This window comes from Manacus candei, unplaced genomic scaffold (assembly GCF_025592945.1).
Source record: "Manacus candei isolate 608988 ecotype Guabito, Panama unplaced genomic scaffold, ASM2559294v1 h1tg000096l, whole genome shotgun sequence".
NCBI classification, from domain to species: domain Eukaryota; kingdom Metazoa; phylum Chordata; class Aves; order Passeriformes; family Pipridae; genus Manacus; species Manacus candei.
In genome coordinates this window covers 305,559-318,405 of record NW_026138144.1, presented here as the reverse complement: position 1 = coordinate 318,405, position 12,847 = coordinate 305,559, and the positions used below count along the sequence as shown (strand labels likewise).

At 47.6% G+C, this 12,847-nt stretch overlaps 1 protein-coding gene across 2 annotated transcripts; it reads right to left on the bottom strand.

Annotated features, from left to right (window-relative positions):
* Nucleotides 1-976: 976 nt before the first annotated feature.
* On the bottom strand, nucleotides 977-12,780 carry CCDC47 (coiled-coil domain containing 47). 2 transcript variants are annotated; one of them, XM_051768724.1, is made up of 13 exons: nucleotides 12,672-12,780; nucleotides 10,349-10,614; nucleotides 10,125-10,232; nucleotides 9,157-9,331; nucleotides 8,856-8,977; nucleotides 7,928-7,993; nucleotides 7,125-7,226; nucleotides 6,222-6,332; nucleotides 5,499-5,584; nucleotides 4,189-4,247; nucleotides 3,589-3,698; nucleotides 3,245-3,412; nucleotides 977-2,558 (listed from the first exon to the last, which is right to left on the bottom strand). In XM_051768724.1, exons 2-13 carry the CDS (start codon nucleotides 10,607-10,609, stop codon nucleotides 2,478-2,480), a joined length of 1,449 nt encoding a protein of 482 aa, XP_051624684.1. In that variant the 5' UTR covers nucleotides 10,610-10,614; nucleotides 12,672-12,780; the 3' UTR covers nucleotides 977-2,477. The 2 variants fall into 2 exon arrangements, with proteins under 2 accessions (XP_051624684.1, XP_051624683.1); XM_051768723.1 differs by lacking the exon at nucleotides 12,672-12,780 and adding an exon at nucleotides 12,346-12,649.
* Between the last annotated feature and the right edge of the window lie 67 nt (nucleotides 12,781-12,847).

Sequence of the window (12,847 nt, the reverse complement as noted above, 5' to 3'; positions counted from 1 at the left end):
AGCGGGCCCCGCGCTCCGGGCACAGCACTGACGGCTGGGGTGGAGCGGCTGCAAAGCGGCTCTCCCGGTGCTGGTTGACAGCCGGCTGAACGTGAGCCGGCGTGTGCCCAGGTGGGCAAGAAGACCAAAGGCACCTCTGGCTTGTGTCAAATGGAGCGGCAGCAGGACCAGGGAAGCGATTCTTTCCCTGTTCTGGTGAAGCCACACCTCGAGTCCTGTATCCAGTTCTGGGCCCCTCAGTGCAAGAAGGACATTTAGGGGCTGGAGCGTGTCCAGGGAAGGGAACGGAGCTGGGGAAGGGGCTGGAGCAGCAGGAGCAGCTGAGGGAGCTGGGGGGGCTCAGCCTGGAGAAAAGGAGGCTCAGGGGGGACCTTCTGGCTCTGCAACCCCCTGACAGGAGGGGGGAGCCGGGGGGGGTCGGGCTCTGCTCCCAGGGAACAAGGGACAGGAGGAGAGGGAACGGCCTCCAGCTGTGCCAGGGGAGGGTCAGGTTGGACAGCAGGAGGAATTTCTACCTGGAAAGGGTTGTCAGGCACTGGAAGGGGCTGCCCAGGGAGGTTTGGAGTCCCCATCCCTGGAGGTGTCCAAGGAAGGACTGGACGTGGCACTGAGTGCTCTGGGCTGGGGACAAGGTGGGGATCAGGCACAGGGTGGGCTCGATGATCTCAGAGGTCTTTTCCAGCTTCTCTGATTCCATGGGTCCCTCAGTGGCCCAGGCTGTGCTCCCACCAGTCACCCACCCACTCTGCTCTTGCCCCCAACCATAAACCCCATCCTTAAGCCTGGGGGCAAATCCTCCATCTCCACCATCCCAAACCTGCAGATCCCAGGTGGAAGGAGTCACTTCCACCACCCACCATCCCAGCAGAGGGAACAGCAGCTCCTGGATGTTCAAAACCTACCCAGGACAAACGAGGCTTTGAGATCCTACTAAATGAAAGGAACACTGAGTCGAGCCAAGTAAAGTAGGCAAGTGGAGTGTTTCAATTATATTTTACTCTTTAGATTGTTCATTTGAATGTTCATATTACAAAATTAGCTGCCACGGCCCACAACTGGATGGGACTTCAGGAAAGCTGTCCACTTACTCAGAAGAGCACAAACTAATAATTCCTTTCAAAGAACTCTGTGAAACAACACTGTATTAATCTTTAAAGCTAAATAGTGCTAAAATTTCACATACTCTACATTAGTTTGGTTTTAAATATTTTTACCAACCATTATAAAATGAATGTATTTGCATGTATCAGGTTACAGACATTTGCATTTCAATCAGGGTAAAGTATCCCATGCTGGAACAAGTTTAAGCAGTTGCTGTTTCAACAGCAGCTCTTTCTTATTGCCTCAGAACCAAGTTTGCACAAGGTATTGAACAAGAAAATGCAAGACATTGTTTCCCCACAAAACTGTTCAAAGTCTGTTACAAGCAACAATAAAATGCCTTCTGGATAGGCAGCATTTATAAAATGCAGAGCTCTCCCAGCAAAGTGCTTGCACAGGGCATTCACTTCATTCTTCCCATTTGGATTCAAAACCCTCAGGCAACCACTGAGCAGATGAAGAGGATAAATGTCCTCTGAAAGGTTTTGACTGGCTTGGGGACGTTGGCAATTGCAGGCACCTCACTGAATCTGGCTCCTGGCTGAAGTGAGCTAGGCAGCAGCTGCTGGGATCAGGAGAAGTGTCTGAACTAAACCTGAACAGTTAAAAACACCCAAGGAAAGCTGGCTGAATTGCTAACTCACCATGCACTCACTCCTGAAGGAACAATAAGCTGACATCACAGACTTCACACTGTGCCAAGCTTGCAGCATCCAAACCCACAGGTAGGAAGCTATCCATGTATTCCACTCCCTTGGGTCTAACCATCCCTGTCTTTTATACATAAGCCAATCATGCCCACAGGTGACCTAATACTGCTTCAGGCCCTTGTTTGTAAAAAAAAAAAAAGAAAAAAAAGAAAAAATCACTGCTATTCTACTGGGCTTAAATCCCTGAAGAATCCATACTGTGTATGGAAGGCTCTAAGTTTTGTGCCTTGATGCAAATAAATGCACAGTAAGTGTTTATTGTGCAGTTTTCCTCCCCATTAAGTTTCCCCCCCCTTTCCCTCCCACTAACTAAACCCAAAGTTTAAAACCAAAGCATGAATATGTTACCAGCACACGTGGACAGGTTTACAATCTTCTGTTTTTAAAGAACAAATGACAAAGAGCATTCAAGAATATTGCAGTATTTTTTTGTTTGTTTTTTTTTAAACAGACAAGTAGCAAAACTTTTTACCACCTGGAATAAGAACCGCCGAGACAAAGCTCTCCACACACACCTGCATGTTGCTGCAATACTTAAATAAGTAACACCAATGCAAGAACTTTTCTCTGAATGGCTACTAGTGTTCAAAGAAGCAGAGGACTATGGAGTTACGTAGGTCTTTGTACCCGTGACTGACAGTTCCCCAGGTGGCACCGGGATGCCTCTCACATGGCTTTCACTTTGATTTGCTTCATCTTCATCTGCTTCTTCTCCAGCTTCTTCTGCTCCCGCCGCAGAGCAGCTTCCTGTGGGCAAGGACAGGGCTGTGAATAAACCTCAGGGATCTCCTCAAAGAGCAAGTGGAGCATTTCTGAGCCAAACAAAGCTCCCAGTGCTGGGTTCACCTCCCTCCCTTGTGGGCTTTCTCATAAGGTGTGTGTGGGGGGTTCCCACAAAGACAAAACCCTTTCCCCAAAATTTAAGAGGAAGCACATCCCTCTTTTATGCTCCAGCCAGCACAGGCTCCACCATCCTCCCTTTGGTTCAGACAAGGCATAGTGCAGCCGTGCCTCAGTTTCCCCATGTTTAACCAGCAGGGAAATCACAGAATCCCAGAAAGGGCAGGGACACCTTCCACTAGCCCAGGTTGCTCCCAGCCCCATCCAACCTGGCCTTGGACACTTCCAGGGATGGGGCAGCCACAGCTTCTCTGGACAGCCTTCCCCACCCTCACAGGGAAGGATTCCTTCCCAATATCCAGTGTAAATCTACTCTCCTTCAGCTTAAAACCTTTCCCCCCTGGTCCTGTCACTGCATGCCCAAGGAATCTGGAAGAATGTTCCCCTTCCAGCCGGTTTCAGGGTGAGGGGTTGCCCTGTTTCAGAGAGCAGCAGTAAATACCCTGACAGCTGTCTGCCTCCCAGCAAACAGAAATCAAAGTTTGCACTGCTGGAACGTGCCAGCAGGCTGTGCCAGGCTGACATCCCCCCACCTCCAGCCGACGCTGTTTCTCGGGATCCTCCTCGTTCATGATCCGCTCCTTCTCCGCCCGTTTCTTCTCCTCCCGGCGGGACTGGGCAGCCTCCTGTCTCTGCACGTGGGTCAGCTTGAGGAAGTTCTCCTCCACACGTGCCCTGTTCTTGTCAGCTTTCTGTTTACCCTTTCCACAGAGGGAGAGAAAAAAAAAAAAGTTTATCTAGATTTCCCCCCACCCCGAGCAGGATGCAGCATCTCCAGCAGTCACACATGAAACAAAAGGCTCCTGATCTGAAGGATCCAGTGGTAATGGCTGCAGTTTCACACAGCACTCAGAAGACACAAAAAGACACTACTTACTTCTCTGTTCAGCCGGAATTTCTTTGCTTTGTCAATGGAGTAGATGACCATGCTCATCAGAGGCAGCAAAGACTCCATGTCCTTTGGGGAAGTGTTGCCTGAACCAGGCACTGAAATAAAGAGTTACTTGTTCATTCAGAGAGACTGGCAGGACTTTTCTACTTGCTCTAACGCTCTTTCCTTATTGGTCACACTGTTCATGAAATAAAGATGCTCTTATCCTCCTCTTTAGGAAGCTTCACTTGGAGAGACAGCCTTGAATTTTGAAGAGAACTACAGGCCTTTTCTAGAAGAGGTTCTCAACAGTCTGCTTTTATTTCAAACCAGGGTTAACCAGGGGAGTCTGTGCAAGCTCAAACTGCAAGGCTCGTGGCTTAAAAGTAAGCCACCTGTAGAGAGGAGCATGATCTAAGATCAGTGAGAGCAAGACTGAGTGTCCCAGTGTGCTGCTGCCTTGTGTTTATCAATTAGTAATCCTGGTACATGCACTGAAGTCATTCATCATACATTATTTTCCACAGGTGACAGAACTGGAGCAGGTGACTTGCAAAAATAAAGCCCAAAACTCCCCCAGACACACACAGGCACCAGTTCTCTTACCATTAAATGTAAACAAAAGTGTCTTTTTAGTTTCGGGCAGTTTTGTAAGCTGGCCCTCCCTGGAGGAAAGAAAAAATGGAATGAGTGAAAAAAAATACAGGAATAAAAAATAACCTCCATTGTCAGCAAAAACCTCATCAAGAACCAACAGACACTTGGAAATTATTTGAATAAAACAAACAAGATTAAAAGCCTGTCTGTAAACCAAAGTTAAGTTTCAAACTGTTCAGATTCCTGAAGTGTTTTACTCAAAAGTGTGCAGGGAAAAGGCATGAATGCAAAAACATGCAGCACCAGCCCATCTGACTGTCAGAGGGCCTCTGAGTACCAAGGAGGCCTGTATATTTTTAATTACATTCGTTTTTACACGTCCTGTTGTTTATACTACTAAAGATCCATAAATGTGCTAGGAAAACAAAACAATTTCTAAAGAATTCAAGTCTTCACTGCCCAAAATCCCACAGTATTCTCATGTGAGAAACTCAGGCCTACATTTCACAGATCCTCCACAATTTCAGTACAAGGTACACACGCTGCTGTCTTACAGTTAAATCAAAGCCTGTTCCTTTTTTTGGAGGAGAGTTTCAAGTTTCGATAGAGATCAGTTATTTATATGCCTGTGAGCATAATACACCCTTGCAAAAACCTACAGGATAATTCAGATTAGATCTCCCACCACTTGGCAATCCTGAAGCAGCAGTAAAGCACCTCTGGACTGGGAGGCTCAGAGAAACAGCAGAGCAGCTGCATCTGAGTATTTCTGAAGCACAGCTGTGAATTATCCTGAACAAAAGTCGCCAAGGGATGGATTCAGCAGCAGTGTTTGGCTGGATCAAGGAGGGAAGGTCAAGCAGCCATGATGGTTTGGTTTTTTGGGTTTTTTTTTTTACACTTCAGACTTGCTTAAACCTAGTTTTCAGAGCATTCAAACAGCACCTGAGTTAGGTGTTGAGCTCTCCTGCAGTGTTATGTCGTGGCCCTTTCACGTCCTGCACACCCTGGGCAGGATTTCTGAGTTGTTTTCCATGCAGCTGAGTGCACTGCACCTGCCAGGTGGTGTCTGATACCCAGAGCTGCCCAAAGCACAGCGGAACCAGCACACAAAAACAAACATTAGGGCAATCCAGCACCTTGATCTTCTCATTAATGCAGCGTTTGGAAGCATTGGGAGTGTATTTATTCACCTGTCTGACCTTTGCTCCCAATCTCCCCTTGTGTGCGTTCCAGCAGGTTTCACACTGCAAACAAGGCCTCTATTTTATTTGGAGTTACAAAAGCTACTGGGGGCAGAGATCTGGCTTTGTACCTACTCTTGCATAAGTTTTGGACCGGAGAACTGGTCCGAGAATTGGACGGACTCGATCTTGTCAGCGTAGTGTGTGAGGAAATGTATCATCTGAAAGAGAACCCGGGGTTAGTTTTGCCCAGCACCGACCCATCTGCAGCCTCCCCACTCCATATGGGTTTGCCAGGTTGTCTGCCCATGGCAGGGGGTTCGAACTGGATGATCTTTGAGGTCCCCTCCAACCCCAACCAGGCTGTGATTCCATATATCACTCAGGAAATTGCTGTGCTCAGCTTGCCACAGTGACACTGAAATTTCAACTCCAATGTTTTTACTCATTGCTAGAACGGGCCCCAGTGCATGGAAATAACGTGAGTAACTCGGATATGTAACTCTCATTTGGGATTTTCCAGTTAATTTGAAAACAAGTCAGCTATGAGGACCTGCAGATACACCATCAACACCTTCCTTCAACTGGCTGGTGAAGCTACTCCCAGGCTCTGAAAGACAATTTTAAGTCTGGAATTCAGGACAGACTAACAGTTGTGATGTAAAAAAGGAATAAAGAGAATTACATCCTCCTTCCAGCCCTCATGCTTCATTAGGGTCTTGATTTCCCTAGATCCCACAAGGGCCATTTGGCTCTCTTGTTGTGATGCTCAGAGGACATAAAGATTAGAACCTTGTCCCACAGGCTGTAAGTGCCAGGGTTTCCAAGGGATATTTGTGTTAATTCATTCCAGTTTACCTTGGCGTCCATCATTCCCTCCGTGACCTCCCCCATCTCCGACAAGATGGCCAGCGAATCTGGAAGCCCATATTTTGCACCAGACTTGGGTTTATCACTGCAGAACTCGCTCTGTTTCAAAGAGAACAATGAGAAAGCAAAATAAACACAAAGCTTCTAAGTATCTTATCAGACTGAACTGTGCTGGAACACCGGGACCCCTAAAAGGACCAGAAAAGAAACAATAAAAAATACCCTTGCTGAGCCTGGCCAGGGGACATTTCAAACAAAGTAAAGCACAAAGCATCTCAGTCCTTAAATTGGTATTTCCCTTCAATAGTCAGCACTTTCAGGAAAAAGATAAAACAATTCTAATACATCCATGCTGGAATGCTCAAAGTGGATTAAGGCATTTTTGCTTACACTGATAACAGAACAAAACCTGGCATCCTCCCAGCCCCACTCTAGTGTTACTTGAGAAAAAAAGATTTGCAAAGCACTGCTTGTTATCACTGGATTCTTTGCAAGCTTCAGGGCTGGAACATATGGGAAGTTTTCATTTCAGATCACATAAAAACAGATGACTTAACCCCAAATTTTCCACATCACAGATCACTAATGAAGTTTACTTTTCAATCCCTGAAAAACCCATTTGTGCAAATTAAATGAGGTGAAGTGACGTGTGTCCTGCCAATATACCACAGCCCCTCCCAAATGAGCTATCCCCCAAAAGGAAGGTGCAAGCTGCTTTCCACTCTTTTCCTGCAGCTCTCACACTTCCAACCTTTGATTCCATTAGACTTTCATCCAGTAGATGAAAATGTCTTTTCCCCGCAAATTCCAACAGGTCTGTCACAAGTTTCCAGCTGTTCCCAAGCAAACAATGAATCTGCAGCGCAGAGGTTCTTCCATGCAGGTACATACCAGGTCCTGCATCTCCTTCTGAAGTCGCACCAGTGCTTTTCTGGTTCCAACAGCAAACACATACGTGTCCATGTCTTCATCATTCATTGTCACTTTTATTTGCTGTGAGACAGAAGGTTGTTAGTCCTGATCAGATTCCAATGTCTGACACTTTGATTCCTAAGAACAAAGACTAAGCAAGGCCAGACACAGCCAAGAGGAAGGTGGCTGATTTAAAGCTTCCCAGTGTGTCTTAAAGTAAGGGAGCTTTTTAATTAGATTGAGCACTTAGTTCAGTGTCGTGGTGTAATGACAGGGACTGGAACAGCAGGCTGTAAAAATAATTTGCAATATAAGTAAATACAATTAGAGATAAATGGAAAGAGAATTCACAGTGCACACAGCCTCTTTCTTCCAAATGTAACCTCTCTAGGTATTTATGCTCTCCAAGAGCAAGGGAGAAAGTACAGAGTAACATATCCAGACCAACATATGGATTAAATACTGAGCAGACAAAAGAACAATCATTAAGTATTTCAGATTGTAAAACCACTTTTTATCAAGCTGAGGTCTTGAATCATGGCAGACTGCTCACCAAAGCACTCAAACGATAAAGCCCACAGATAAAACAAATTTCCAGCCATCAGCAGTTTGCATTTCACAGGCAGGAAAGAAACACAAACAACTCTTTGAGATTGTTTCAACAGCTGCTGAACTGGAAGATGTGGAATACTACAGAAATCACCTGGAACAACCAAAAGCTGCAGGGCAGAACCAAAGGAATGCAGGTTTACCCCAGCTAATCTGGAGGGCTCAGTACGTACCACTTGGTCCGACGCCGGCCTCATCATGCGCGCCAGGACGTTCAGCAGGTCTTGTCTCTTGAGAAACTAAAAACACAAGTTGGTAAGCACAGAAAACAGCTGAACGGGCCCACAGTGCAGCACTCCATTGGCAGACAGCAGCAGGGCTCAAGTTAGAACAGGGCAGTTGTAAGGAGATGTTTTTATAGAATAATTTAGCTTTGAGAGGTCCTCTGAAGTTGGAGAATCATAGAATTGTTAAGGGGTTGGAATGGGCCTTAAAGATCATCTAGTCCCAACAACACCCTCTGCCACAGCAGGGACACCTCCCACTGGACCAGGCTGTTCAAGGCCTTATCCAGCCTGGCTTTGAACACTTCTGGGGTTGGGGCAGCCACAACCTCCCTGGGCAACCTGTTCCAGTGTCCCAGCACGCTCACAGTGAAAAATGTCTTCCTAAGATCTAACCTAAATTTCCCCTCTGTCACCAATAGAGCTCAAAAGCAAGCCCACTTTCTGCATTACATGAGCTTCTCAGGGCCTTATTCCCTCCAGTCAGGAGCTGAACCTACATTTGAGGCTGTTCCATCCCAAGTGCAGGGCTTTGTATTTGTATTTGTTGTAATTCCTTGGAATTCCTGTTGGTCCATTCCTCCCTCTAAGCAGCAGCTGAGCTCTTCAGAGTTACCTCTGTTCACATGATACCTCTGGATTCTATACTCCTTCTGTAAGTGCTCACTCTTACCTACTCTGGTGGGCAGAACATGGGCCTGTACAGATATTTAATTATCCAGTTTTTCCTTCATATGTGCATATCCAGAACTCTGTACCTGAATGTGAGCACAAGAGCTGAGCTGGGACTCCTTGTTGCTCACACTGGAATGGAAAAGCCTCTAGAACCTGACAGCTGGTGACAGGTAAACAGCACCACAAACTCCCTCATCCTTACCTTTAACTGGATGAGCATTCCTTCACAGCACACCCTCCCAGAGCACCACAAGTTATATATGTGTTCATTTTCTTGATTTAGCTTCCCAGTGCTTGTAGCTTCTTTATTAGTGCCATCATCCCCTGAGGAAAACAGCAGTGAGAGAGAACCACAACCTGAAGTCACAAACTGGAACACCAAAGTTCACCAGAAGGCTCAGAGCTCACACCACGTTACAGAAAAGGATTTGCTACAGCCTACGTGGTCAAAACCCAGCTTTATTCAGATACCAAAACTGGATCTTTGTCATTATGGAACTCACCAACAAGAGCAAAGTTACTTTCCAGCAGCTCCCTGTGAGTGTTGAACCAAGCGTGAGCCAGCCGGTTGTTTTTGTTCTTCCCGATGATGTAGTTCATGATGTAAGCCAGGAGACCTGTCACCATCAGGATCTCCATGTAGTAACTCTCCCAGCTGTTCTGAAGGTGAGCAGGGACCTGTGTAAGGCAACAGAAACTTTTACATATTGAACAAGTGGATTTTATGTACACAAACCATTTGGGAATGCAGAGTACTGGAGAAGCTCCATCCCCAACCCAGCAGGAAGCTCCACAAAGGCAACAGGACAGAGCTAAGCCTACATAATGCACTTGGCTCTGCTGGGGCACAGTGAACATACAGGAAACAACTGGGAACAGCATTCCCAAAATACTCGCTTAATACAAACAAAATACTTCTCCTTTCCAATAGAGCTCAGAGTAAACAGCCCAGCATTTCAACTCACTGAGCATTTGAGCTTGATGCCCTGCCCATCACAGCATTATCTGATCATCATGTACCTTCTACTGAAATCCTGATGTCCAGGAGCATTTTCAGGATGCCACCAAGAGCCACAGGCTGTGGGGGGGAGCAGGGAAGCCTTCCTGACCTTGCCACCTCAGAGATTAATTAGCCATTCTGTTATCACTGTACCCCCCTTCAGTCACAGAAGTATCCAAACCTTAATTTTCACTAACATACTTAAAAAGAGATCTTAGGGGTAATAAAAATGCACCTGATCATTCTGTGAAACACTGTCTTGGGAGGGAACAAGGTGATTCAGCATGGACAGAGAGACTGGTTTCAAAACCCATCCATTTCTAAGGTGAAACTTTAGTCACAGACAAGCTAAAAACCACACTTTGTACATTGCAGGTGCACATTAGTACCCCAGTGACATTCCTGGCACACTGCCTTGAGAAAATAAGTGATGCAACTCCAACTAGAAAGCAGATCAACAGTTATACCTACATTAACTATTGTTATGGGGTCTTTGTTTTTGCTATGAGATGCATCTGGTTTCTCTTCATAGCCTTCAAACTCCTCATCATCATATGGTTCACTCTCAGTATCACCTTCCTAAAGGACAAAAATCACAAACAGCATGAAAATCCAAAGCCCAGGAAGTAAAATCCAAAAAGATAAGGTGAGAGAGAAAGAGACACTATTAGGAAACACAGAAGATGAGGCCTTACCTGCGTGTCTGCATCATCAAAGTCTTCCTGATTCTCATCCTGACCTTCAAGCTCTACAGTGGCTTCTTCTTCATCATCTTCTGTAGTGATGATCCTCTGAGGAGACTCTGTGACTGCATCTTCACTCACATCTTCAAATTCAGCAAAGTCATTATCATCATATTCCATAATGTCATCTCCATCCTCAAATTCATCATACTTTGCCAAAGCAAAGCTCCATGGGATGAACAGGAAAGCAATAAAAAGATATAAATTCTTCATTTTCACTGGAAAAAAACAAAAAGGGACTCTTTGCAATGACAGATTTAATTATCAATTTTGTTACATCACACCATTACAATCCCCAACTCCCATGAGCTATTTAAAAACACTACGAGGGTCACACCAGAGAGAGAAGTAAACCCCTGCCTGATCTTGCCATTTTCTCTATAAAGTGACTACTGATACAAGAAAAAATAACTTTGAAGGTGAGATTGCTTATGGCAGCAGCAAATTCACATCTGGCCATGCTGTTCAGATGAGCAAGTTTGGAAGCAGAAATGTTCCACTATAAAGCTCCCTCCACCAGCATCTCCCACCCAGCACTGCCAGCTCACTTCTGAGACCACACTCTGTGCCTACAGTTGTTATTAATTAGCAATTAGACACAGTCAGCTCAACCAATGTGTAACAGCAGCAGTAAATCCTAAAATCAATTTTAGTGATGCTCCCATAGTCTCTTAGTTCCAAAGAGCCCATCTGTGATTTTCTAGGCTGCCTGCTCAGAATCAGGTCCCACAGTGTCCCAGCACAATTTCTGCTTAGAAACAAAGACCTTTTCTTGGGAGTTCAACCAAAAAAAAAATAAAAGGCAGGAAGAGGATGGGTATTACACCAGGCCCTGAACCAACAGAGTAAACTCGGGCTTGTGAGCCCAAAGCTCTCCCCAGATCAGCCACAACCCTGCAGAGAGTTTATCAGTTCACCTTTTTTTTCCCCTCAGCTTCCTGTCTTTTCTGCTCGATCTCAAAACAGTCCCAGCCCAAGGAGGAGCTTCTCCCAGGTCCAAAAACGGAGCCCCAAAAGGCAGCTCTAACCCTCCTGCTGCACTTCCCAACCAGCCCCGGAGGATCAGCTGCACCAGGCTCGGCTGGGAGGCTCATTTTACTCCCTCCGGCAACCAGAGCCGAGTGGGAACCCGAATGTTAATGAGAGCGTGCTCTTACAAACTCAGAATAGAAACGATTTGGTTTCTAAATTTGACCAGCTCTCCTCTGAGTGCCTCACACAGGGAACCCACTGTGAGACAGGGATGACAAGGACGGCAAAAATAAGCACCTCTGTCAAAGACTCCTCACTCCAGCAAAACCTGCACAGAACACGTTCACAGAATGTTAAAACAGGATGGGAAGCACAAGGCAGTACCATTGTGTGCATACCTCGTAATTTTATGTGAATTTAAGCAGAAAAAAAAACCCCAAACCACTATTTAGATAGAACAGAATTTGCACCCAGAGGTTAAAAACCACCAGGACAACGGAGCCACCTGCTCGACCAAACCCCAGCAGTTTCACAGTAAGAATTTCGAGACTATTTGAGCATATCCACTCTCAGAAGACCCGACAACTCCAAAGAGCTTCCTGGAAAATAAACCGTGGCCAATTCCAAGGGCACGTTTGAGCTGGAGGTGGGTGGAAGCTGGAGCACCCCCTCAGCTCAGCATTCCCTTAGAACAGGGTCCAAGTACAAACTCCAGGAAGCAGAATATGCCTTGGCAGGCTCTCCACGCTCCACACCCCACCGAGGGACGGGTTCCCTCCCCGATCCCCACACAGGCTGCCCAGAACTCAGCGGCAAGAGAAACAACTTCACCGTAACCCGAAGGTAAATAAACAGCGCTGCTGCTGCTCCTCGTGCAGGACATTTACCCGCCTGGGACCTGCTCAATAAATCTCGAGTCTAGACCCAGCTCAGTAGATTCTGGAGAGGGGCCGGGCCCCGGCAGGTCGGGCCCTCACCGTGACCCCCCGTCCGGTGCGGGGACGCCCCCGCAGGTGCTGCCCGTGATCCCGCCGCTCCCGGCACAGCTCCCGGCTCCTTCCCGGGACACGAGTCAACGTTAAACGAGACAAAATCAGCGACCCCGCGGCGGTGCCCGCACAGGCCGTGCCCTCCGCGCCAGGCTGCGCCTGCCGGGAGCACCGCCGGCACCGGGCACCCGGGAAAGGGGCGAGCGCTGCCCGGCCGGCCCGGGGAAGCGGGAGCGCGGTGTGCCATCCCCGCAGGGCCCGAGCCCGAGCCCAAACCCGAGCGCCCACCCGGTCCGGCCCCGGCGCCGCGTTACCTGAGTCACGGGCCCGTCCCCCGCCCGCCGCTCCGTGCTCGCCGGCCCGCGGCGCATGCGCGGCGCGGCCCCCGCCGCATGTGCGGGGCTGCGCGGGCACACCCGCGTGGGCGCGGGGCGGGCGGGCAAGCCCCAGCCCTGTGGGCGGCAGAACGACCCGGGAGACACCGGGAGAG